Source organism: Bos mutus, chromosome 3 (assembly GCF_027580195.1).
Source record: "Bos mutus isolate GX-2022 chromosome 3, NWIPB_WYAK_1.1, whole genome shotgun sequence".
Lineage (NCBI taxonomy): Eukaryota > Metazoa > Chordata > Mammalia > Artiodactyla > Bovidae > Bos > Bos mutus.
Genome location: NC_091619.1, coordinates 24674837 through 24701370, shown reverse-complemented (window position 1 = coordinate 24701370; position 26534 = coordinate 24674837). Strand labels below are relative to the sequence as shown.

At 43.5% G+C, this 26534-nt stretch overlaps 1 protein-coding gene across 1 annotated transcript in view; it reads left to right on the top strand.

The window, feature by feature from the left end:
• The window catches only part of CD101 (CD101 molecule), a 40817-nt gene extending 15863 nt beyond the window's left edge, over nucleotides 1–24954 (top strand). Inside the window, exons 5-9 of the mRNA XM_005901997.3 lie at nucleotides 2290–2673; nucleotides 3380–3784; nucleotides 6906–7316; nucleotides 10842–11237; nucleotides 19658–24954. Of these exons, the coding sequence (XP_005902059.2) occupies nucleotides 2290–2673; nucleotides 3380–3784; nucleotides 6906–7316; nucleotides 10842–11237; nucleotides 19658–19893 (1832 nt within the window). The 3' untranslated portion in view covers nucleotides 19894–24954. The remainder of the gene's footprint in view (nucleotides 1–2289; nucleotides 2674–3379; nucleotides 3785–6905; nucleotides 7317–10841; nucleotides 11238–19657) is intronic.
• Nucleotides 24955–26534: the final 1580 nt, after the last annotated feature.

Here is a 26534-nt window from a genome sequence, read left to right as displayed (position 1 = left end):
TTATATACATATATATATAATAGGTAGATATATATTAATCTATTTGTGGACATTAGCCTTCTTTCTGTCTTGGTAACATATGTTCATCCATAAAGCTGTTAAAGACAGAATTCTTCTTCAGCAGAGAAGATCAGTTTGCAAATTCATTTAGATCCTATTAAGATTTCAAATGCCAGTTCTGTTTTGTTTTCCTGGAAATTCCCTGGTGGTTCAGTGATTAGGACTCCATGCTCTCACTGCTGAGGGCCCAGTTTATCCCTGATCAGGGAACTAAGATCCCACGAGTCTAGAAAATATAAAATTTTTAAAAATCTTTTAATTTTCCTTTTCTGACTTTGAACACCTCTGCTCTCACGAAGGGACTGTCACTACACACTAATGCTAGTAGCTGTCTTTTGCTGGGAACTTTTCCTTGCCAGCCAGGTAAGCCCTTTGCACGTGCCATTCACTTAGTCTTCTCACAGTGCAAAAGTGAGGTGCTATTATTACCCCCTTTCCTTTACAGGAAAGGAAATTGAGGCTCAGAGAGGTTCACTTTGTTGTCCAGGGTAATTCTATAATAACTCCAGGGACCTTGGCCTTAAGCTTGAGGCTGGGCTGCCTAGGATGCATGAGCTTGAGGGATCTTTGCATTGCCCGCAAAGCACCCAGGACAAGGCCTCGCACAGGAAGTATCTGTTGAAAGGAAGTCCACATTTCTGATCATCTTGAATTTTCCATCTGGGAGCCGGACTTACATTTACTGTTTTACACTGTAGTTCAGGTATAGGAAGGATGTCCCTTCAACCAACAATATATATGAGTGAATATATGATTTGAAAAAAAGAAATGTATATATATGTGTGTGTGTATAGGTGTGTGTATATATATATATTTTAAAAATACTTAAGGGGGAAGTATATCTGTATTTATAGTATATATATTTATATATACATACATTTTCCCCCAAATAATTTTTTAAAATAAGACATTTTTAATTAAAAAAATTTTTTTATTGGAGTTTAGTTGCTTTACAATTTTGTGCTAATTTCTGCTAATTAACAGAAAAGCTAATCAGCTATACATATACATATATATATACATATTAGCATATTAGCAGAAAAGCTAATAATCAGAAAAGCTAACCAGCTATACATATACACATATCCCCTTTTGTCACCACGGAGCATTGAGTAGAGTTCTCTGTGCCCCAACAGAGGTCCTTGTTAGTTATCTGTTTTATACATAGCAGAGTATATATGTCAATCCCAGTCTCCCAATTCATCCTACCCCTTGTATCCCCTCTTGGTGTCCATATGCTTGTTCTCTACATATGTGTGTTTGTTTCTGCTTTGCAAATAGATTCATCTGTACTATTTTTCTAGACTCCACGTATATGCATTAATACACAGTATTTGTTTTTCAACTTCTGACTTTCTTCATTCTGTATGACAGCTCTGGGTCCATCCAAGTCTCGGCAAGTGGCACAATTTCATTCCTTTTTATGGCTGAGTGACATTACGTTGTATATATGTGCCACATGTGCTTCACCCATTTCTCTGTTAATGGACATTTAGGTTGCTTCCATGTCTTGCCTGTTGTAAATGGTGCTGCAATGAGCATTGGGGTGCATGTATCTTTTGTAATTATGGTTTTCTCTGGTATGTGCCCAGGAGTGGGATTTCTGAGTCATACAGTAGTTCTATTTTCAGTTTTTAAGGAACCTCCATACTGTTCTCCATAGGGTCTGTATCAATTTATATTCCTACCACCAGTGTAAGAGGATTCTCTTTTCTCCACGCCCTCTTCAAGTAATTGCTTTTTAATGGCAGTATTTTGAACAGAAATATAATTAACAGTACTTCTTCACTGTTCAGATACATACTAATTAGGGAAAGATAAGTAAGGAGAGGAAGGTCATTTTTAACTGTGAAAGTCTGAATTCTAGAAAACTAAACATTGAAATAAACACAGCTTCATTACTTTCAGTCTCATACACCAACTCTAATTAATTTAACAAAATAATACCATGTGTTTTCCCAACTAGATGTGCCTAAGGAACAAATCACTAAAACTTAGGGCAAACTGTAAATTGTTTACATGTAAATTAGTTCTTCTGGTGTTCTTTCTGCCATTTCTACTATTTAAGTGTTGATTAAATCTTTTATTCTGGGGGATGGTGCAAGAGTGAACAATTTGATTGGATTTGTCACAAAGTAGTCAAGTCTTAATTAATGAGAGTTCACTGTTTTTTAGAAAACTTTTCATTTACTCGAAATATCTTTTTCTTCTAAAACCTGTAATCCACAGCAAGAAATGTGGTCGTGTCTACCAAGAACCGGCAGCAAGCAGTGTGGGAAGGAGAGGCATTAACCCTTCTCTGCAAGGCAGATGGAGCTGAGAATCTCCTGACTGTGGCCTGGTGGCATGTCCCACAAAACCAGACACAGCCGGTGTTTGTGGCTGGCATGGAGCAGGATGGCACCGTGAAGCTGGGTGCTTCCTATGCAGAACTCGATAACCTCAGAAATGCAAGGCTGGAGAAAATGGACTGGGCCACCTTCCAACTTGAGATTGCCTCCACCACCCTCACAGACAGTGGCATGTACGAGTGCAGAGTGTCTGAGAGGACCGGGAGCCAGGCCAGAAACCAGAGCTGGACTCAGAAGTTGTCGATCACTGTAAAGCCCCTTGGTAAGTGTCAGGGAAAGCCTTTGCTGAACTTGCATATCATCAGTATCTTCCTTCTGTAGTGGGATGCCGTGGAATTTGATTGCATGTCATCCTGAATCCTCTAGTTACAGTATGTATACCCCAGAATACAGAGCAGAGTCTCTGGTTACCATGTCTGCCAACTGGTCTCTAAAGTTTACTCATTTTTATAAAGATGGTCTTTAGGGTGCAACTTATTGTTGTTATTCAAGGCTAAGAACAAAATCGTATCATTTGGAGTAGACTTAGGAAAGAGATATGCCAAGCGAAGCGGACCCTCATACCTTCAGGCTTCTGATAGCTGCAGCCTGGGATTGCGGAATCTCCCTTGCAAGTGTAGAACAGGGATAGCGCGCCCAGCAGTAGGGTAAGGGAAGGAGGCCGGCCAGCAGGGCTGGGGCGCGCCCCACCCCCTCAGTAGCAGCTGTCTAAGCAGTGGACTGGGGAAACACTGCCTGTTTGTTGTCTCTGCTGAGAACACTCTTACAAGAGGGTCAACTTTAGAAAACTGAGGTCAGAATTCAGGACGGCCTGTACTGTGAATCAATTTCTAGCCCCAAATATTTGATACTCCCAGTGTATGAACACATGGTTCAGTGTGAAGAGGTAATGACTAGGAAAACTTAGAAGCACTGTACCTTGATTTGATAAACATGTTAGGAATCGTGTTTTGTGTTTCTGCCCACAGAGTCAAGTTTACAAGTTAGTCTGATGAGCCGTCTACCACAAGTGAAATTAACCAACACCTTTGACCTGTCCTGCATAGTGAGGGTTGGCTACTCTGACCTCAAGGTTCCACTCACCGTGACATGGCTGTTCCAGCCCCCCAGATCTCGAGCCTTTGATCTGCTTCTTCAAATCACCCACAATGGCACTATTGAATGGGGGAGGGGCCTACCGCAGTTCCAGAGGAAGACGAAGATTTCACAGTCTTCATTTCATTCTCGGCTCCTAATCCACGATGCCACTGAGGAAGAAGCAGGAGTTTATCAGTGTAAAGTAGAAGTGTATGACAGAAATTCTCTGCACACAAACAGTCCTGTGAGGGCTTCTGCCTCCTCTCACCCACTAAGGATCACTGTCACTTTACCAGGTTAACACTACTTGAAATTAATTCCGCTTTTTTAAAAAACATTCTTCCCATTTAGGGAAAGTTGTGGAATTAAAGCATAAAATACTTTCTCCCCATGTATGTACTATAAGTAAGTACAATATATAAGTGATATCCAGGAAGCGGGGTAGGGATAGATTAGGAATTTGGTATTAACAGATTTAATGGACATGACAAACTCTGGGAGATGGTGAGGGACAGGGAAGCGGTCGATGGGGTCACAAAGAGGCGGACACGACTTAGTGAATGAACGACAACAACGTTAACAGATGCTCACTAGTATATGTAAAGTGGATAAGCAACAAGGACCTGCTGTATAGCCCAGGGAACTATATTCGATAGCTTAGAGTAACTTATAATGGAAAAGAATCTGAAAAAGAACATAGAAATCACTTTGCTGTACTCCTGAAACATTGTAAATCAACTATATTTCAATTAAAAGAAAATTAACCAGAAACAAAAACATACCCCCCACCCACACACACATACAGACACACACATGCAAAGTGATCTAGGTTAACATTGAGCTGATATGCACAAAATGGCCACACTGGTTTTTAAAACATTGGAATACTTCCACACTAATAATAACTGTTGCCCTTTCCTCCTTTCCTGTAAGTCCCCACCACTCAGCAACTGGACACCGCATGGCACAGCAGGGGGCCTCCAGGATCGGCTCCAGTGCTGGGGCATTCTTTCAGATTGGTCCCTGCCTGTGCCTGGCCAGTCATTAAATGTTTAGAATGTCTCTCCTAGTGGTATGGATAATGCAAATTCCATTCAATACACTTAGCCATTCATTTTGATATGTTAATGTATAAGAATTAGAGAATTTGTGATTATAGTCAACATAATTTACCTTGTCAATTGGTAATAGAGCATAGAGATGAAAAGTAAGACACAATTTACAAATTCTGCTGTGCCAGTATCTTCTTTCCTGATTCCCATCCTCTTAAGGTGGAGTGTTCAAGAGCCTTTGACATCACTTAGATCTAATGAGAACTTAATCTGTCCAAGCCTACTGACTCCATGGGTAAATTGCTGATGTGCAATTTAAAGATGGTGACATGTTTCTAGTGCAGTGCCTGACAAACCAAGCAGATGCTCAAACATGTTAATCATCATTCTCTCAGCTACTGAGCAATAGTTTTGGTTATAGTAGTCATCTCCTTGTTGATTAACTCATGCCTTAATTTACTTGTCTTTTCTGATGTATTTCAAATTGTTGGTTCAATCCTTTCTTCTTAAAACTTCTTTTTCCATGGCCTTGTGACACAAGATTTTCTTGGTTTCCTTCCTAGCCCTCTCTTGGCGCCTTCTCATTCTCTTTTGCAGAGTCCTCTTCTCGCACTGACTCAGCCCTTTGGGCTTCATTCTCAACTTTGTCTCTTCTCATTCTATACAGTCTCCCAAAGTAGGTTTATTCCTACCCAGGGATTTATGCTATGTATTGACAACTCCCAAGTTCACTATCTTGAATGACTTCTCTTCTGATCTCCAGACTCATGCAATTGCCTTCAAGACGTGTCTACACTCAATATGTCAGAACATAAATACACCATTATCATCCTGCCAAAGCTACTCCTCTGACATCGTTCTCTATGTCCCCACCATCCATCAGTGATCCAAGCAAGAAACCTGAGTCATCCACTACTCCTCCACATCCAACTCATGTTCAAACTCGCGTTACATAGCAGGCAAGGTCCTTTGTGATCTGGTACATTTATGTCTTCCCAGCACCATCTCTTTCCACTTTCCATCTTGAATTTGAGCTTCAGCCACACTGAATCACTTGCAGTTCCTCCAATACGCTATGCTCTCTCTCATTTTTAGTCTTTGTTCGAGTTGCTTCTTTTGCATGGAATTCCTTTACCTCTTCTCCATCAGCTTAATTCCTATTAACCCTTAAGACTTAGCTTAGAGATATCTCCTCCAGGAAGCCTCACTCCCATATTTGGGTTATACAATCCTGCTGTGTGCTCTGATAGAGCTCTTTTGCAGACTTCTGTCCTGCTTGGGTGACACAATCCTATAATCTCTCAGCCTCTGTCCCAGTACTAGTCTCTCCCTCTAGGCAGAAACTGAGGGGAGGGATCCACAGAGCCTGGAATAGTCTGGCACATAAAATAGTATGCATTAATAAATGTTTGTTGAAGGAGGAATAAAGAGACCTACTGGCAGCATCAGTAAGCAGCCACAAAAGTATAATCTGCGATGTCAGCAAGAAGATAAGAATAAGATTTAGAAGCCAGGTTTTGCCATTCATCTTTCTGACAAAGCAGAAAAGCTCTGGGGTTAAAGGATAGTTGACTCCATATCCATACAATGTTCCCAGAGTTGAGTGACTGCAAAGAGACATTCAGTTTTAATAGTGAACATACAGCTTTCTCTTGTTTACCCATGTCTGCAGACAGGTACAACTAGACTTGGGCAAATTATGGGTCAAGGAGTATTCTGGATAGCAAACACCCAGACAAAGCATCCAAGGGCCACTTTCTCTCAATTTGATTTATGAAATGCTATAAAAGAGAAAATGTCTGTGCCTAAATATTAAAGAATTTTCTTTTTAAAAATTTTATTTTATACTGGAATATAGTTCATTAATAATGTTGTGTTAGTTTCTGGTATACAGCAAAGTGATTCAGTTTTATATGTATATGTTCTTTTCCTGTATGATTTATTATAGGATGTTGAATATAGTTCCTTGGGCTATACAGTAGGTCCTTTTTGGTTATCTAATATTGAAGCATTTTCATGTGGGAGAGATTGGCTTTCTGGCTTGATACTTCCTCCCTCCCCTCCCCATTCCACTCTCAGGGCAGGGTAGAACTAGGACCAGTGGGTGGAAATTATGAAAAAGTAAGATTCAACTTGATATTGGAAAGAATTCTCAAGTGGCAGCATATCCAAAGATGGAATGGGTGCTTTGTTAGTGAGTTGTTCAGAGGCTGAATGAGCAGTTAGTGGGGCTACTAAAGAGAGAATTCACACAGCTGATGGATCTAGGAGCTGTGGCCTTAGTTGACCTCTAATGTTCCTTCTACCTTCAAGTTCTATTTTCTAGCAAAGTAACAAAAGTAATTGTACTGTTCTTCTCATTTAGAGAGCAAACTGAAGGTGAATTCAAGCAGTCAAGTCCAAGAGATTTCCATCAATTCCAACACGGACATAGAGTGTAGCGTCCTGTCCCAATCCCCTGGAAACCTTCGGTTGGTCGTGACTTGGTACTTCTCTCCCATTTCCACTGATGCACCCTGGCTGAGGATCCTGGAAGTGGACCAAAACCACGTAGTAAAATATGGGGATGAATTTCAGACCACACGGAGAAAACAAAAATTCCACGCTGAGAAAGTTTCCCAAGACTTGTTTCAGCTACACATTCTGAATGTGGAAGACAGTGATCAGGGCAGATATCGCTGTGCTGTGGAGGAATGGCTCTGGTCTACAAATAGCACTTGGCACAAGCTTGGAGGACAGACATCAGGTCTCACAGAATTGAAACTCAGGCCCACAGGTAAACCTTGCAAGTGTATTCTCTAGCATCTTTCTGTAGAATGACCCCCTTCTCTTGGGCAGCTGTTCTATGGGATGATAATATGCAGCTGAAAATATGACCTAGAGTCATAGGAATAGTGGCCACCAGCACAGTGACTGCAGGACGGAATAGCCCATCAGAGGAGGTAGGGGTCATTTCCGGTGAGTCAGTCTGAGATATGGAGAAGTTTAGATGGGAACAAGATCCCTTTGAATGGTTGGCTTCTCAGCCTGGCAGCCTGGTCTAGGCAGCTACCCAGGGTATCGTATCTCCAGCTCTCTATAATAACAAGCTGTGTCATTCCAGTGGGGCTCTACCGTAATTTGGCAGAGAAAGAGTAATACAAAGCATATTTCTCCCACTGTGAACAGAAACTGTACAACTCTATAGGGATGTGTAGAGAGATTGCTTTTCAACATTCGGCCGCCTCAACATAAGGCAAATAAGAGTAGTTAACTGTTGGAATGGCTTACTGAGGGCATCTCCTCCCCCTCAGGAGATCTTTGAAAATGAAATAGAAGTTCCATTCATTTGCATTTGTCCAAGAGTGCTGTGGTCTAAATGTGGGCAGGGTTGATTAGGTCTGTTGGCATTAGTTAGGTCACCTCCAATGTTGATAAAAATTAAATGAATGTCACATCTAAGGTTCGGGAACTGGCCGAGATCCAAAAGCACAATGCAAATAAGTTAATCTAGTTTGGCACTTAAAATTCTATTTTCAATGTAACATCAAAAAATAAGATTATAATGAACATTGCTTTGTGTTAGGCAATTAGGGCTCCAAAGATAAATAAGGCAGAGTCTTAAGGAGCTCACAGTCAGTTGGGAGCAGTAGGGGCAAAATAGTAGCTGAGTGCGAGGGTCTCTTCCTTCTGCTCTGGCTCCCCTTCTCCATGCCCTTCAGGCCCTTCTTCTTCTCCCTGCTCAATGTGAGTGTTCCTCAGGGACACATGAACCCATTTTTATTCTTACTCTCTGCTCCCTTCAGAACCTCCTAAACACTGCCTGGGTTCCAGCTACCACCTTCAGTGAAACAAGCTCTAAGTTTTTTACGCTTAGCCCCCATCTCCTGAACTCCAGGCCTTTCCACTCAATTGCCTGTTGCACATTTCTACTTGGCTGCCCCAAAGACCCTCACACTCCACTTGTTCCAAATCATCCTTATGTCCCGTATTATGATACTGTCTATCATCTGGGCCATCTCACAAGGCTTTCTATTGTTGCTGCTCAGTCCCACAAGGCTTAGGCCCACTCAATTCTCCATCTGTGTGGCTGGCATCCCTTTCTTCCAATTGTCCAGGCTGAATCTTGATAATGCGTGCCCACCTCTTTAAAAAGTGCACACCAAGGGACCTGCCTGGTGGTTCGGTGAATAAAACTTTGCCTTCCAATGCAGGACGTGTGGGTTCCACCCCTGGTCAGGTAACTAAGATCCCATATGCCTCCTGGCCAAAAAATCAAAACATATAACAGAAGCAATATCATAACAAATTCAATAAAGGCTTTAAAAGTGGCCCACATTAAAAAAATCTTGGAAAAAAAAAAACAAATTGCACACCATTTCTTAGCTGGAGCCAGTGCTTCCTGTTCAGAAATGAGGAACCAGTGTTGTCCAATCTTTTAGTCTATCAAGAAATGCCTGAGCTCTTTTTTTGGTGGCATCACCCATTTTGAGACTGTCCATAATGAATTCAAATTCTTTTAAAATACTGAAGATGTCAAATAAAACATTACTGTGGTCTGGGTGTGGCTGGCTGGGGGTAGCTAGCTGGTTACCCTGGTGTAGGAAGTAAGGTAAGGAAGAGGCCCCAGGGAAAGATACTGAGGATTGGTCAGAGCTGTAGGAGGGGGCGGGGATGTTTTCTCTGAAATCAAAGGATTTCGGAAGAAAATTGGTTTTGGTGACAAAGACTGCAGAGAGAACAGAAAATCCTGGAGGGTCTCCTGAGTTGGGAAATTGCACCTTTACCGGGAGGGAACCTTGGCCAGAGCATAGTGATGGGATTGGAAAGCTGATGGCAATAAGTTAGAGAGTAATTTGATGTGAGGAAGCAGACACAGTATCATGTAAACTAATATTTCACACACTTCTCTACAAAGAGGAGAGAGTAAAGATGTAACTAGAAAAGAATCTAGGAGCAGACACAGTTAATCTTTTAAAGATAGACCAATAAATATGTTTGTAGTAGAGCTGAAAATTTAGCACATACTCATTGGAAAAGGGGGCTTCCTAGGTGGCGCTAGTGGTAAAGAACCCACTTGCCAATGCAGGAGACATATGAGATTCAGGTTTGATCCCTGGGTCAGGAAAATCCTCTGGAGAAGGAAATGGCAACCCACTCTAGTATTCTTGCCTGGAGAATCCCATGGACAGAGAAGCCTGGTGGATTACAGACCATGGGGTCACAAAAGAGTCAGACATGACTAAAGTGACTTAGCAAGCACATTGGAAAAGACTCTGATGCTGGGAGAGATTGAAGGCAAAAAGAGAAAGGGGCAACAGAGGATGATATGGTTAGATAGTATCACAGACTCAGTGGACATGAATTTGAGCAAACTCCAAGAGACAGTAGAGGACAGAGGAGACAGGCATGCTATAGTCTACGGGGTCACAAAGAGTTGGACAAGACTTAGTGACTGAACAACATAATTTCTTTATTTTGTTTGTGACTGCTCTAGACTTCCTTCCAAGTCCTCACCTGCTGGTTAACAGGAGAACATTTCAAAAAAGCAAATGTCAAAATCTGTTAAAAAGTTAATCTAATCTAGTAATGTAAATAGTCTCCTTGAATAGTATTCTCTTTTAAAAAATATTTATTTGGCTGTTGTATTTTAGTTGCAGCACACAAGATCTTTTGTTGTGGCCTCAGTAGTTATAGCTCCTGGGCTTAGCTGCCCAGTGGTATGTGCGATATTAGTCTTCCCACCAGAGATTGAACCTGTGCCCCCTGCATCGCAAGATGAATTCTCAACCACTGGACCACCAGGGAAGTCCCTTGAGTGATATTCTAACACATGTGTGAAAATGTTCAGTCTCTCACCTAACCTCCTCTTTTCCTGTGTCCATACCTGAGGTTGATATCTAGGTATATGGGAAGAGGGTAATTTTCTAAGAAAAAGGGGTAGTGGTGGAATACAGGGCTTGAGGAGAGGACTAGAAGTTTCCAATGACCTTTCTGAGTAGCAGAAGGGAGAGCTGACGTGGGAGAAGTATTGATAAAAGCAGCAGGGCAGAGCTTCCCACAAACCTGGGTGGTTTTCAGTGACAGGGCCAGTGGACAAGGGGCGGGCTGAAGAATGAAAGTGGCTGGCTTGATTCACAGCAGAGAATGTTCTGGCAAATATGGAAGAAGGACAGGAGTCAAGGCAAAGTGTTAAAGATGAAGGACCTGATATCTAAAGGTTCTCAGACAGCATCACTTCAACGAGAAGTAGTTTTTTCAGGGGAGGTGTCCAATCTGAAGTCTGGCTTCCTCTCAAATTTACTGCCATTTTGTTTCCTAGGAAGTAAGGTACGCATCTCCAAAGGGTCCCGGACAGAAAATGCCTCTGAGCACAGTGAGGTAACCATCTGCTGCAGCCTGGAGGGTGCCATCAGCCCTGCCTCCCTGTTCTCTGTGATGTGGTACCGGCAGAGAGAAGATTCTGGAAGTAGGATGTTGGTGCACCTGCAGCATGATGGCTTGCTGGAATATGGTGAAGAGGGGCTCAGGTGGCGCCTGCATTCTTACCGCTCATCCGCTGCTGACTTTGTCCTGGCGCTACAGCGGGTGGAGATGAAGGATGCTGGAAAATACTGGTGCAAGGTGGCGGAGTGGCAGCTCCACGGCAACCCAAGCAAGTGGGTCAGCCAAGCATCAGACGAGTCACAGCCTGTGGTGCTCAGAGTGCTGCCTTCAGGTAACCAGAGGTTCATTGGCCACGGCTCGCAGTCAGGAGAATCTCTGTCTCTGCTCCTATGCTTTCCTGCCCTGCTATGTTTTGCTTCCTTTCCGGCTGAACACAATTTACAGAAAGAAAATGACTTCTCCATTTCTCTCAATAGTAACTCATTCAGACAGACAAGGTTACATGAGGTTTTGGCATGGACGTTTAAATGTCAAGGGCATCTGACCTCCTCCCCCACTTCCCCTCATAAACAAAAAAGCCATCAATATTGTATCCCTTTAAGTAACCAAATAATGTTTGAAGCAGACAGCTTTATCTCTTAGCTGACACTCCAATCTCAGAATACTGACCGGTGGTGAGAGTGGGGTGAGGAATAGTGACATGGTGACTTTGTCTGTAACCTTGTTCAACCAAAATCAGCTACATCTAAATGCTCCCTGAGTCAAAAACCAATCAAACAAACAAACAAAGTCTTTCTCAATGAATAAGTGCCAAGCTTCTTACTGATGTGCTCAACAAACTACCAGATCTTTGATCGTGATAGTCACTGGGTGTGCCTCGCCTAATTGCAGCTCGAAAGGCATCACAGGAGCAAGTATGCCCCATAGAACTTGTTTACAGGCTCTAGCAAAAGTGCAGGTATGTGAAGACCATTGGCCACAATGGTCTTCTCTGTGTGGACAGTCAATCTAGTCCGCTGAGCACTCAGCTTCAGGAGGCATGCAGAATAAGAGGTTGTGAAGGAGAAGGGTTCCTTCCAGCCAGTGCAGTGCCAAGCATATAACAGGCATTCATTAAGCAAAATTTCCTCCAGCCAGACCACTAAATCTTCCCAGGTGATCAATGAGCTGGTAGATGTCATAGTCTGCTCATCCTTTGAGCAACTTCTTTCTGGTGGGGTTTAAGGAGAAGGCGAGAGCTGAGCTATAGGTTGCACTTGCAGTAAGAGAGGATCACTGGAGAGGCAGGGGTGTGGTCTTGGTGCCCCACGCCAGGAAGAGCGCTGCTGCTAAGTCGCTTCAGTCGTGTCCGACTCTGTGCGACCCCAGGGACAGCAGTCCACCAGGCTCCCCCGTCCCTGGGATTCTCCAGGCAAGAACACTGGAGTGGGTTGCCATTTCCTTCTCCAGTGCATGAAAGTGAAAAGTGAAAGTGAAGTCTCTCAGTCGTGTCTGACTCTGAGCGACCCCATGGACTGCAGCCTACCAGGCTCCTCCATCCATGGGATTTTCCAGGCAGAAGTACTGGAGTGGGGTGCCATTGCCTTCTCCAGCCAGGAAGAGTAGAAAGCATCAATAAAGATGACCTCCTTACAGTGCCAGCTAGCTTTGGAGACAGACCATAGGTGGGAATGAGGGCTACTGAGAATGAATGGCATTGTCTCAGAGTAGTAATAGTTGCATCCCAGCCCCAGCAAGGCTTCTGGAGTGGAAATCAGAGTTATCTAACCTGTTCCCTGGAGTCCATCACTCCCTCTCCCTGACTATTCTTCATCAGGATTCTTTTGCCAAGTTTCCAAGCAGAATTGATTTTCCTATCAGCTTTTCTTCCATTCCAACAGTTGTAGGAAGTCCTTACCTTGAGCATATTCTGTAAACATTTTCCCACTGGAATTCCTGGGCTCTGTAGATTCAGCAGTTTGTATAGTAAAATAAATAGATAATAACTGTAAAAAGTATATATTCTATGACTAAAAAGCACATCTCTCCTGAGACAGATGGGATTGTTCACAGCATGTGTGTGTGTGTGTGTGTGTGTATACCGCTCATCTTTGTGGAATTCTTAGAAAGCAGGTGTAAGGTTTTTTAAAAAATGAACTCTGAAAAGAAAGCGTTACAAACCAAATGGTCTTTGTATTCTTCACCAGTGAAGGTGCTTAGAAGTCTGTGCCGTAAGAACCTGAGGGTTTTCATTGTAAGTATAGTTACGTGTTCCCAAGTCGATCTTTATAATACAGCATCTCACTTCCTCTACCTGACTGTTCCTTTCTGGTATTTGGGGAGACAGTGTGGGATAATAAAAATTCCAGCATTTGGAATCAGAGAAGCCTGGGCTCAAATTGTTGCTCTGTCATCTCCCTACTAGCTGTGAAGTCATCCCCTGGTTACTCAGCTTTCTCATAAAATGAGGGTCGTAATACAAATGCATATGAAGTATCTAGCAAGTCCCTGGCATGTTGTAAGTGCTTAACAAATGCTACCTCAGTTTCCCCTTATGCCTCCAGACATGCTAACACACACACACATCTACATTTGTATATTTCTATTTGTGTGGGAAGATATTTTAATTTGTTCAATAAATAACCGTATGAGATTCTAAGGGCACATAAAAAAATATATTATGAAGTCTGTTCCCACAGAGCTGAGGCTGGTAGGGGCAGGAGAATCCAACATAATAGGAGTCATGAATGAAGTAGTCTCAGGATACTAAGGAGGGAGCAGAGGCAGGGCTAGGTGGGGAGGGGGTCTTGGAATGTTCCCAGAGTATGGGGCCTGTACAAAGGAAAGCACAAATTTTGGGAAAAGGAAAGGATATGCAAGATGATCAGAGAAATTGTGGTAGGATGGCAAGAGAGGAGGCTCGGGAGATGGAAAGGGTACTGATGTCAAATGGGTCCTCTGTACAGAGCCAGGAAAGGTGAACTTTATCATGGAAGTTACAGAGTGTCATTGAACAAATTCAGGCAGGGTAGTGACATGTCAGATTTGCATTTTAGAAAGCTCCCCCTGGGAGCAATGTTAAAAGTGAATTGGAAGGGAGGCAGGCACAGACCTGGAAGAACTATTTGAAATTGACTGTAGGGGCCCAGGAGAGACGAGATGAAGGCCCACATGAAGTCAGTGCCCATGAGGGCTGAGAGGATAGCACTCGGCATTCCATATTAGGAAACGGCGTCTTCGGGATTTAGAGACTGATTATGTGTATGTGGCTTCCCCAATGGCTCAGGAGTAAAGAACCTGCCCGCAAAGCAGGAGATGCAGGAGACGCAGTTCGATCCTGGGTTGGGAAGATCCCCTGGAGGAGGGCACGGCAACCCTCTCCAGTATTCTTACCTGGAGAATCCTGCGGACAGGAGCCTGACAGGCTATAGTGCGTGGGGTCGTGAAGAGTCGGACATGACTGAAGTGACTGAGCTCACATGCCTATGTGTGTATGTGGAGGGTGAATGAGCAGAAGAAGAGAATCAAGAATAAATACCAGGTTTCTGGTATAGTGGGGACAGTCACTAGATGAGGTAATATAAGAAAAGGATCTAAAGAAGATTAGTTCAATTTTGAGTAAGTTGGGCTGGAATTGAGTTTGGAGTACCAGTGTATTATCTAGGGAGATCTATCCAATAAACTTTGGAATTTCCAAGTGAGATCTCTGCCAGAGTTATAGATTAGAAATCAACTAATAGCCTATAATGATGCCCAAGGATGGACCCCTGAGGTACCACTATTTCTCAGGGGATTGCAGAAGAGAAGCCTGTGAAGGAGAACGGAAGGAGTAGCCAGAGACAGGAGAACTGGGGTTTGGTGGTATCACAGACACCAAAAGTGGAAGGGTATCAAGAAGAAAGGGAGAGCCAACAGATTCAGCTGGTTCAAGGAGATCAATTAAGACAAAAATAGGAAAATATCCTTTGGGTTTGACAACATAGGACAATCACAGAAAAGTAGTAAAATGAGACTGCAGGGAGAAAGTGGACACATCAAATCCAGCCCATGATTTTAAGAGCTTGTGTGTGTGTGTGTGTGTGTGTGGCTGCACTGGGTCTTCATTGAGGTTTATGGGCTTTCTCTAGTTGCGGTGCAAGGACTTCTTGTTGCAGTGTGTGGACTTAGTTGCGCTACGGCATATGGGATCTTAGTTCCCCAACCAGGGATCAAACTCATGTCCCCTGCATTGGAAGGTGGGTTCTTAACCATGGGACTACCAGGAAAGTCCTTCAAGAGCTTTGACGTGAAGGGAGAGAAGACAAAAACAAAAGGCAAGAGGTTCACTGAAGCTTTGCTTTGTTCTGTTTTGGTTTGAAGTTAGTAGGGAGTTGAGCATGTTTATATTCTAGAGAGAAAAGAGCCATTGGAGAATCAGAAGAGGAAGTTTAGAAGAGAGTGGATAAGACTGACAGTCCAACATCTTGAGTGAATTTATACCACCTCCTGATTGGATTTCTCCTTCATGTTATCTGTCCCTGGTCAACACTCACTAATCCTTCACCAACCAACTCAACTGCTACATTCTCAGTGACTTACTTTTGTCTCTTAGTCATCACACTTGTTTGACATCCATCATCAGGGCCAGACAGTACCTTCTGGGAAGGCAGAGACTGAGTGTCTTGTTCTCAGCCCCAGCACAGTGCCTGGCACACAGAAGATGCTCAAATACACTTACTGAATCAGTATAGCTGCCCTCCTGGTCAGGACCAGCTCTGTATGTTAATGAAGTTCAGGTCAAATGCAATAGGCTACCAGTTCTCGCTTCTCAAATGGTTTTCTACCATCTCTGTTTGTCAATACTGGGTTGGGTTAGTTTGGGGCTACTTAATAAAACCATGAAGCATGTGACTCCTGCGAAGGCAGAAAATGGAGAAGTGTTTCCCTGGTGGATCTCATCTTGCATTTTTCTCTCCATCTTACTTTCTTAGCTATGACTAAGCCAGCGCAGGGGCTAACAACTACCTGAGTTGTTTTGTATCTCATTCAAGAGAATTCTCTGATTAATTAATAGGCAAGGTTATAAGGCTTTCTGGGTGCTGGATTATTTGTAGTAGTATGGTGTTTGTTACTATTTCCCAGCTTTTGGGTGGTAAGGATATGTTTAGAAAGCAAGTCCTCATAGGAGACTTGAGCCCCTATCACACTGACGTTTCTGGAGAGGACATGTCATTTATCAATGCTACTCTGGTGCTTTCAATAAGGCCTGGCACATAGCGCTCAGTTCAACAAATGCCTGATGAAAGAATGGGCAAGCGAGTCTTAATGGAGTTGAAACCAATGCTGTCAGGGGCTCATTTATTCTGGGATGTACTTGTATCACATTACCTAATCTTGCCTTCCGTTCTTGGCAGGAGCCACCTCTCCCACATGGCCACACCTGGCATGTCAGTTGCCCAAGGGTGGGTTGGGGTTGAGGGGGAGTTGCTAGTCCCCTCATTATCCTCTGCCTTTCTCCTCCAAAGTCTGTATGCATGTGTGCATGCTAAGTTGCTTCAGTTGTGTCCGACTCTTTGCGACGCTATGGACTGTAGCCTGCCAGGCTCCTCTGTCCTTGGGATTCTCCAAACAATAATACTAGAGTGGGTTGTCAGGCCCTCCTCCAGGGGATCTTCCCAACCCAGGGATAGAACCTGTGTCTCTTACATCTCCTGCATTGGCTGGCTAGTTCTTTACCACTAGCCCACCGGGGAAGCCCAAAGTCAGTATACCTGGGGTAGTATCAGACAAGAACACTCCTCATGCTATGCTTGGCTGCAAGGTGGAAACAAGTTATGAACTAAACCCTGTGATGAAGCATTCTCATTACACTTCTGGCTCTGCCTCACAGGCCTTGTGCTTGGAGCACGGGTCATTTACTAGGATTGCTTCAAAACGCCAAACCTTAATGGTTCTGAATGTCACTACTGCTCATCCAGATATGGGTGAGAGGCAGATGGTGGGAACAGTGACTGTGGGACCCAGAGCAAGTGCTCCCCTCCCAGGAGAGGTCATCTAGAAGCACTGGAGCTGACAGCTTCTAGCTGTGGGCCAATTCAGCTCTGTGAGGGGTCTGTTTTGTCGTCCTTGGATGACAGGTTGCTTGAAGTCAAGCAGCCTCCTCCCCATTTATATAGTCAGGCCCTCTGGCAGTCCCTTCATGCTGAAGGTTAGAGTCTCAGTGGCAGAAAAATCCAAGAGCCAAGTTTCTTTCCACCTTCTCTGCGCCCGCCCTGTCTCCCCATCAGCATGCCACCATCCTAGCAACAGTGACACATGGGCGCCGTGGGACTCTTACCTCCCAATTCTCTGCTTCCCATGATTGGAAAAGGAAGCCAGAGTCTCACAAGTAATCATTTGACTCTCAACTGAATGTCTCCCTGCCTTGGGGACAGAGAGATTAGAGATTTGAGGAAGAGGCTTGGGCTGTGGAAGGACAGAGCCAAGCCTGCGGCCCTCTTTTCTGCCTGGTCTCCTGGGGAAAATTTGCTTGTGATTTTCCTAACTTTGTTAGTAGCTTTCTAGCTGATATTTATTCTTTGTTGATTCAACAAATGTGCCAAGCACTGTTTAATGCTTTACTAAGCATTATCTCATTATAACTCTGGAAATTATTATCCTCATTTGATTGACAAGGAAACTAATGATTAGAAAGAGAGGATAAGTAATGTATCCAAAGTCAATAATGGTAAGTTGTAGAGTCATAATTTGAACCCAACTATCTTTGAGACAAAGATACTCAACCCTGACTCCCTACATGAGTAGCGTGAAGTAGCAAGGTCAGAACTCCTGCTCACTGGTCTCTATAACACCATTCTTTTTGAACATTGCATTCTGTACCTTTTTCTTAACCATATGCTTTCAAATGTATTCAGATAAGACCTAGAAGAATCATTATAGGAGGGCCTTGGAGAGAAGAGTCAGGAAGGATGTGGAAAGGAGTGAGAAAGAATTCAAAATCTAGCTTTATCATTGCCCACTCTTTCAAAAACAAAAGCCAGATTTAGGGTGGAGAATATAAATGAGGCCAGAGAAAAGCCAAGGAATAAACCCTTGTAGCTCCTTGCCAGCCCTGTGCAAAGCTGCCAGCCTTATGTTTAGAGATGATCTGTATTCTGGGGAACATCATGGCAGTGACCCCTGACTTGCTGTGTGTGCAAATCACTCATGCAATTATCTCATTCTTTAATCTCCACTGATGACTTGTGAACAAAGAGCTACACAGGAGGAAAAGATGCGTAAGACTTGGGCCTTCTCCTCTGGAAGTTTGCAAATGCAGGAGCTGTACCCAGGTTAAGATTCTTTCTTGACTTCCCACAAAGAGACGTTCTTCAAGGTACAAAATGTATTAGCAATGCCAAAAATGGAATTCTTGCAGCATGAGGTTGGTCACAAGGACATCTCAACCTGTTGTCCTCATCTGGAAGCATCTGTAATCCCATGAATCCTATTTTTTACCTCTGAAGAAGAAAGTGCTTAGGTCATTGCAATTTTCCAATAAAAGCACAGCTACCATTAACATCAGATTTTTCAGAACAGCCCTGATTTTGAATATCCTGTTGTAAATAAACGTAGTTGGAAGACTGCATTTAATAGTTGGTGTCTCTTTAAGCATGTGTCTTTCTGCACCAAGAGACTAAATCCCTATCCTTTGACTAGTAACTCAGGGCACTGCTTCCTAGAGCCTATGGTGTTGGCAGTCCGCTCGCCTTTGCTTTCCTGGTTGCAGGGCCAGGAACCCCTCGGGGCTGCTGGTGCGTGCTCTGCGTGTCTGTGTGCTGATAGCACTTCCCCGCGGGCTGCAGCTGCCAGATGCTTCAGCATGCCTTTGTATAGTAGCCTTTGCCCATGAGGTTGCAGGCCAGCCAGTTTAATTCAGATCAGTAAGCATTATCAAGGCACATGTGCTAGGCACTGCAGGGGCTATAGAAGCAAAGGACACTGTGAGACCTACTGGAGTAACTGTGATGACAAAGATGGTTAAAAGGGCATGAAAGAAGTCTAAACAAAGGTATATGTGAGAAGAGGATGGAAAGAAGAGAAAAACTGTGCCTGAGGCAAGGTGGGACGGCCAATGTGATGGACAGTGAGGCCGGCAGGACCCAGAGGCTATAGGATATGATAGATGGAGGATATGATAGGGGAGCAGAGAGCTCACAGGTAGAGGCAACAGTAAAGGGAGAGGTGAAGGGGCTGAATGGGGTTGAGGCGGGGCTGCCAGGGGATGAGAGGCCAATTTGGAGATTCAGGAAGGCATGGTGCTTCTCATTTGTGGGTGCTCTTGTTATATAAGGACAGTGTAGAATGTGTGTGTGTGTGTGCTCGCCTGTGTGTGTGTTTCAGAAGCAGCCAGTGGGAATAACTCAGTTAAAAATTCAGGATCAGCAACAGAGTTGGGAACGAGGGTTGAATTATAGATATCTTTTCTGAGGAAAGAAGATTAAAGGAGAGGTTTTCTTTTTTGTTTTGTTTTCATTTCTGACTGTTAGTTTTAAGTAGGTCATCAGAATCTCTGGTGGTTGGAAATTGCTGGGTGAGGGGGAGTCGGGCTGGAAGAAGCCGCCCTAGAGCCCTCTTCTCCCAACTCCCTTTCCTTGGCTCCTCGAGTGTGATTTAAGGGGCCCCATGCTATCTGGCCCCGTTATTTTTACATATATTTTCCTGTAACAATAAATCCCAGAAGTGTTTATAATTGATGAGTACAAATAAGCTGGAGACTAATGATTCTCTTTATTTTCTTCCTTTTTGGTACAGAGCCCACGCTTCCTTCCAGGATCTGCTCGTCAGCACCTTTAGTCTATTTCCTATTCATCTGCCCCTTCGTCATACTCCTCTTTCTGCTCATGTCCCTCCTCTGCCTGTACTGTAAAGCTAAGAAGTTGTCAGCTCTGCGTCTAAGCATGCAGAAAGAACAGAGCCTCTGGGTGAACTTGAAAGAGGCTGGAGGCAGGACCACAAACAGGATGGGAGATGACGATGAAGACAGCTGAATCCTGAGAGGTGCCCACAAAGAGGAAAGACTGGAACTGGACTGCCCAAGATAGGCGCGCCCCTCGGTTCTGTCCTTCTCTGAGTCTGTGGCCTGGGGTAAAGTACCTAGGACTCAGAGGGAACATGTATTGAACGTGTTTGTGGTTCCAGAAACAGTTAAGTGTTTCTTTGTATTTCATCTAATCACCCCCTTGCATCCCCTACAGGAGCTAGGTCTTACATTTGCCACACCTCCCAAGGCTTAGGCTCCTCATCCGGAAGACCTGTAAGGAGAAGAGTACCTCCCTCACTCAGTTGCTGGGGATGAAGTGAGATCCTATGGCAGACTCCAGGGCCATGCTTCTTTTGCCTTGCTCTCTTAGGTCACTGATTATCTGGAGAATACTCAGCGGTCCAGCCCCCCTGGCTCTAGGTGATCTTTGCCTCCAGATCAGAGGCATAGGAAAGGACCAGAAGCCAGCAAGGCAAGAAAAGTTGGGAAATGTGCCCTTCATTCACATCAAATGTGCCTCCCAAACAGACTGTGACAACCTTGAAGACAGAAATCCCATCTTCTCCTCCACCCCATCGCCATCTCTTCTCTAAAAGCTACTCACAAACAAGCTCGGCATAGTAGGTTCATAATCAATATGGGTTCCTTAATGAAATGATCAAGTATTTTGTAGCCTTTCTTTTTTTTTTTCCTCCATAAGACTTAGTAAGTCATTGGTAAAAAAAAAAAAAAATTTTTTTTTAATTTTTGCAACAGTGCTCCAGTCAGCTCCCCAAGGCCTCAAATTCCCTTTCCTCCCACACCCAAAGGTCCATCTGGCTTCTGGCTCTTCTTAGCCAAAGGCCTTATTTTCCTTGACCTGACAGCACTGAGTAGCTGGAAAAGGGGCTGTGGTAGGTATTTGAGGGCAGAGGGTTAACAGTGCTTCTCTCCTGCCCTGCTCTGGCAGGGACTAGGAGCTCCGGGAGTAGTGGGTCAAACTGGCTCCTCTGCGTCCTCTATTCTCAGCCAGGAAAATCAGGGGCTGGGGGATGGGGAGTGTCATGGCTGATGACTTTCAAACACCATCCCCTAAGAGATATCAACTGTCCCCACTGAGCCTGAGGTCCCCTCACCTTTGTTTCAAAAGCTGCTCAGGCCCTGTTGTAGCCAGAATTGGAAATCAATCAGTGCCACCTAACAGACTTGAGAAAACACGTCTATTTATTAGCTATGTGACCAACAGGGTTGCTCTAACACTCGTTAATTTGGATTTCCAAGGAGAGCAATTTATTTTTAATTATTTTATCAGGCACACACGTCTTCTCCAAACATAATTAGTTCCTTTGCAAGGGGATTATGGGTGACTATGAGAACTCCCATTGCAGACCTACAGGGTCCTTGAATCCATCTTCCATTGTAGCCCTATTTGAAATATTCCAAATATATTCTTAAACAGGTCAGTGCATTTATTTCTTCTCTCTCAGGTGAAGGGAACAATGTTTTCCAAAAACAAAGCTAAATGTTAAGATATCTTAGAAAGTGTGATGCCTTCCGTTACCCCCCCATTTCTTCCCAGAAACCTTTATTTTAATTAGATATTGAAGGGAAAGAGTGGAATGGAGCTCCATCAGAGAATCAGAGTAGATTCTAGTGCTGCCCCTGCTCGGGTACCCTTTTCCCCAAACACTGTTCTCCCTCATTACCTGAATACTGCTTTTCAGCTCTCAGCTCAAACAGCAGTTCTTGACATTTGAATTCAGCACAGAGATTGCACAGAACACACACTCAGATATCCAACTGCTCCCCCTGGAGCAGATTTATTGAACAGTGAGCACTTCCTGGGTGTGAAGATTGCTGTTGTGACTTGGGGAGACGTAGCCCCGTCCCCCTGGGGTGATCACCTTGTTTTGTTCTGGACACTCTGCTTTCCTGAATGGGGCTGGAGCACATTAGATTTTCTAAGAAGTCACATCATGCTGTTTGGCCCACAGTAGTTTTCTGGCAGCTAAAACCTGAGTGTCCTCTTTTTACCTTTCTGAACTTTTTTAGAATAAAATTTGTTTTTATCCAGTTCAGTAGGCATTTTATATGGAATCTCTCTGATTATGGGCTTGTTCTTTTTAGTTTTTTAGACTCCACAGAGATCTACTCCTTGGCAATGGGACAATCCTCTACCTCAGGAGTTGGCTACCTGTAGCCCACAGGCCAGAAACAGACCCACCGCCTGTTTTTATAAATGCAATTTGTTGGAATACAGATGCTCTTGTTTGCCTACATATTATCTATGGCTGCTGAAACGATATAAAGTAGTTGCCACAGTAACCTAAAATGTTTACTATCTGACCCTTCATGGAAAAAACTGGCCACTCCCTGCTCTCTTTCAGTAGTTTATGTTCTATCTTAGCCATGTATTATATTCCTAGGAAGCTTGATTTGAGCAATTATATCTGTCTCTGTTATACAGCTGATGACTTTAATAAATAATTTTAGGCTCTCCGGATTGGTGTCTAGTCCAAGTAGTTCTGAAGCATGAATCCTTTCCTGCACATTCCCACTGAAGATGAGAAACACATCACCCTGAGGTATTCCACACCATCCTAAATTGCAGGATGAGATGACACAGAGAGGAATAAGGCATGAATACATTCCTTTTGGTATTTTCAGTCTCTTGAGACATGTATGGAAACAACTGATTCATGGCAGAAGGTGAATGCCATTGGTACAAAGTCATGTGCCATGATAATTTCTCACAATTGCACAGGAGTTGTTCATCATCTCAGAGGTTCACAGCATCCCCATGCGAAATGAACTGTTATCCTTCTGCCGGTAAGAAATTAAAGCTCAGAGATTAATTAATTAAAGCTCAATATTAGGCCTGCTGACAGTAAGTCTAGACTCTTTCCACAATCAATACTGTGCTCAAATCCACTAATATCAGAAAAATCTGGTGATAATTAATTCCACCTCATATGGTTGTTATGAGGTGATCAAATCAGATACTTACATGAAGATAAGTTTTAAACCATTTCAAGTCATAAATGAACATCTGTATAACCCAAGTTTTTCCAGGCCTTCCTTGTCTGTGCACATAAATGAAATTGAATCAACACTAATAATCCAAATTCTATAGGCTTTTGCCCCAGGTTTACACAGAGTCTTGTGTGTGTGTGTGTTAGTCACTCAGTCGTGTCTGACTCTTTGTGACCCCATGAACTGTAGCCCACCAGGCTTCTCTGTCCATGGAATTCTCCAGGCATGAATACTGGAGTGGATTGCCATTCCCTTCTCCAGAGGATCTTCCCGACCCAGGGATTGAACTCTGGTCTCCTGCATAGCAGGCAGATTCTTTACCATTTGAGCTACTGGGAAGTCCTTACACAGAGTCTTGGCCATCTATTAAGCATTCTTAAAGCATTTCTGAGGCTTCCATCAGATTCTGGGAATTCAGATGAACTCACAGACAAGTCCCTTCCCACAGGACTTCCCACTGCTCTGATCAGATCTATGGGCTCCCTGTGCAATGCTGGAGCCCACGAGATGCCAAAGCTGGACTCTAAGACTGGGAGAGTGCCCACCCTCATTCTGTCTTTGCATGACACTCTGCTTGGATTGCAGACAGATCCAAGGTTGCTTGTGCCCCCATATCTCTAAAGATTCTCTTGTGAACACTGCTCCCTTAGGTTCACGCATCGTCTCCTTTTTCTCTATAGGGCCCAAATGCTGGCCAGTCTAGAACCAATATGGGAAACAAACCTTGCACTGTGCTCTTCACTTCCCATTCTCAGCTCCCAGGAACCCCTGAAACGTCTTCATCACAGGCCCCCTTTTTCCTGCAGGTGTGTCATGCAGATTGTGCTCGTGGGAGGCTCCCCACTCATCAGACAGGTCTGGAGAAATTGGTATTCCTGGTAGGCTCAGTTCAGATTTCTATCATGCTAGCTTTCAATTTTTACCTCCCCCTCAGTGCAGTGAAGTGCTGTGGGCAATGGGAAATCAGAGACAATTTCACAAAAGAGGTGTCATTTAAACTTTCAAAATGTCAGGAAATATTTTGATAGAAGTTGGAGTAAACAGTAGTCTGAAGGCAGAGATTGTTCCATGTAGAGCACAATGTGTAGAATATCTTTGGTTTGATTTTAAGGGTCAGATTTATGAAGGGGAGAAATGAAAGAGTTTGTTACATGGAAATGTAACAAACTCTAAGGGTGGGGAGGGGCAGGAAAAGAGGTTGCAAACATGGGTAAGAACTTGGACCTTAAACTGGAAGATTGGGATTGACACATACAGTCTTCTATATATAAAATAGGTAACTAATAAGAAGCACTTCCCTGGTGGCTCAGTGGTAAAGAATCCACCTGACAATGCAGGAGACTTTGGTTTGATCCCTGGATCGGGGAAGATCCTCTGGAGAAGGAAATGGCAACTCACTTCAGTATTCTTGCCTGGGAAATCCCATGGACAGAGGAGCTTGGTGGGCTACACAGTCCATGGGATTGCAGAAGAGTGAGACACAGTTTAGTGACTAAATAACAACAACAACTAGTAAGGACCTTCTGTATGGCACAAGGAGCTTCCCCGGTGGCGCTAGCAGTAAAGAACCTGCCTGTCAATGCAGGAGACGTAGGGCATGAGGGTTCAATCCCTGTGTTAGGAAGATCCCCTGGAGGAGGGCATGGCAACCCACTCTGTATTCTTGCCTGGAGAATCCCATGGACAGAGGAGCCTGGTGGGCTACAGTTCATAGGGTCACAAAGGAGTCAGACAGAACTGAAGTGACTTAGCACACACGCACATGTAGCACAAGAAACTCTACTCAATACTCTGTAATGGCCTATATGGGAAAAGAATCTTAAAAAGAGTGAATATATGTATATGTATAACTGATTCATTTTGCTGTACACCTGAAATTAACACAAATTGTAAACCAACTATACTCCAATAACTTTTTTAAAAAAAGAACTTGGATCTTATTTGGTGGACAAGGTGGGTCATTTGGGTGTTATTTAATAGGGAAAAGAACAGGTGTCCTTTAGGAGGATTGAAAAAGCAACAGCTTAATGGAGACGCAGACACAGAGAACAGATTTGTGGAGCAGAAGGCGGCGGGAGGGTGGGGGAAGGAGAGGACAGGATGAATGGAGAGAGTGCCATGGAAACACATACACCACCATATGTAAAATAGATGGCCAGTATGTATGACTGGCTATATGACTCAGGGAACTCAAACTGGTACTCTGTGACTACCTAAAGGGCGAGATGGGCTGAGAGGTGGGAGGGAGGTTCAAGAGGGAGGGGACATATATATATACCTATGGCTGATTCATGTTGATGTATGGCAGGAACCAACACAATATTGTAAGCAATTATCCTTCAATTAAAAATAAATAAACTTTTAAAAAAGCAGCAGCTTGGGTGATGGAGAGGGTTTGGGGTGAGGGCTGTGGTTGTACCATGGTAAAGCAAGGTAGCCATCCTCAGCAAACTATCTCTGCTTTCCCAAGTTATATAATGAAGATAATACCAATTTTGTGAAGATTTTGAACACTTAACAAAATTATCAGAAAGTTTCAAGTATTCGATCAAGCTCACAGAGGTAGCTAGTATGTGTGCTTAGTCACTCAGTCTTGTCCAGCTCTTTGCAACTTCATGGACTTTAGCCCAGCAAGCTCCTCTGTCCATGGGATTTCTCTAGGCAAGAATACTGGAGTGGGTTGCCACTTCCTCCTCCAGGGGATCTTCCTGACCCAGGGATTGAACCCATGGCTCCAACATTGGCAGGCAGATTTTTTTTTCTTACCACTGAGCCACCTGGGAAGTGTTTAGTAAATATTTGTTAACCAAATTTCCTACTGATAAGTGTAGGGACAAGATAGAGTTACATTGTTCATTATCTTAACTGGTTTTCTATTTATCTTTTGATACTTGATTTTACATTAGAAATTTGGAGTTCCTACCATGTCATGTTTGAATCCAAGTCTCCTTCTGCACCTCATTCTGCAGCTCTGACTGCCAGATAGAGATGTTTTGACTAGAAGCATATTTATCACATTAAACCACTTACTAAGATGGAGGATCACATTGGATAAGGAATTATTAATAAGTTCATAAGTTATAAATAACCCTCAAATGAAAACTCAAATTCATTACATCAAGATGGCTAAAATTGAAAAGACTGACAATATCAGATGCTCGTAAGACAGGGGCTTCCCTGCTGGCCCAGTGCTTAAGACTCCATGCTTCCAATGCAGGGGGTACAGGTTCTATCCCTGGTCGGGGAACTAGGATCCCACGTGCCACACAGTGTGGTTAAAAAAATAAAATTGAAAAAAAAGGAAATGCTCATGTAAGAATTTGGAGGAATTGGAATTCAATACATTGCTGAGGAGAGTATAAGTCTGTACAACTATTTTGTAAAATAATTTTGTAGTTTCTAATAAAAGTAAACATACCCTATGACCTAGTAATTCCATTCCTTGCATTTACCCAAGAGAAATGAATGCCTACATGCACTAAAAGATGTACACAAGTATATTTCTAGCTTTATTCATCATTGCTAAAAACTGGAGACAAACCCACTGTCCATCATTAGGTAAGTGGATTAATTACAGTTTATATAAACCACAGAACACTGCACAGTGGAAAAAGTGAACAAACTACTGATGTACAT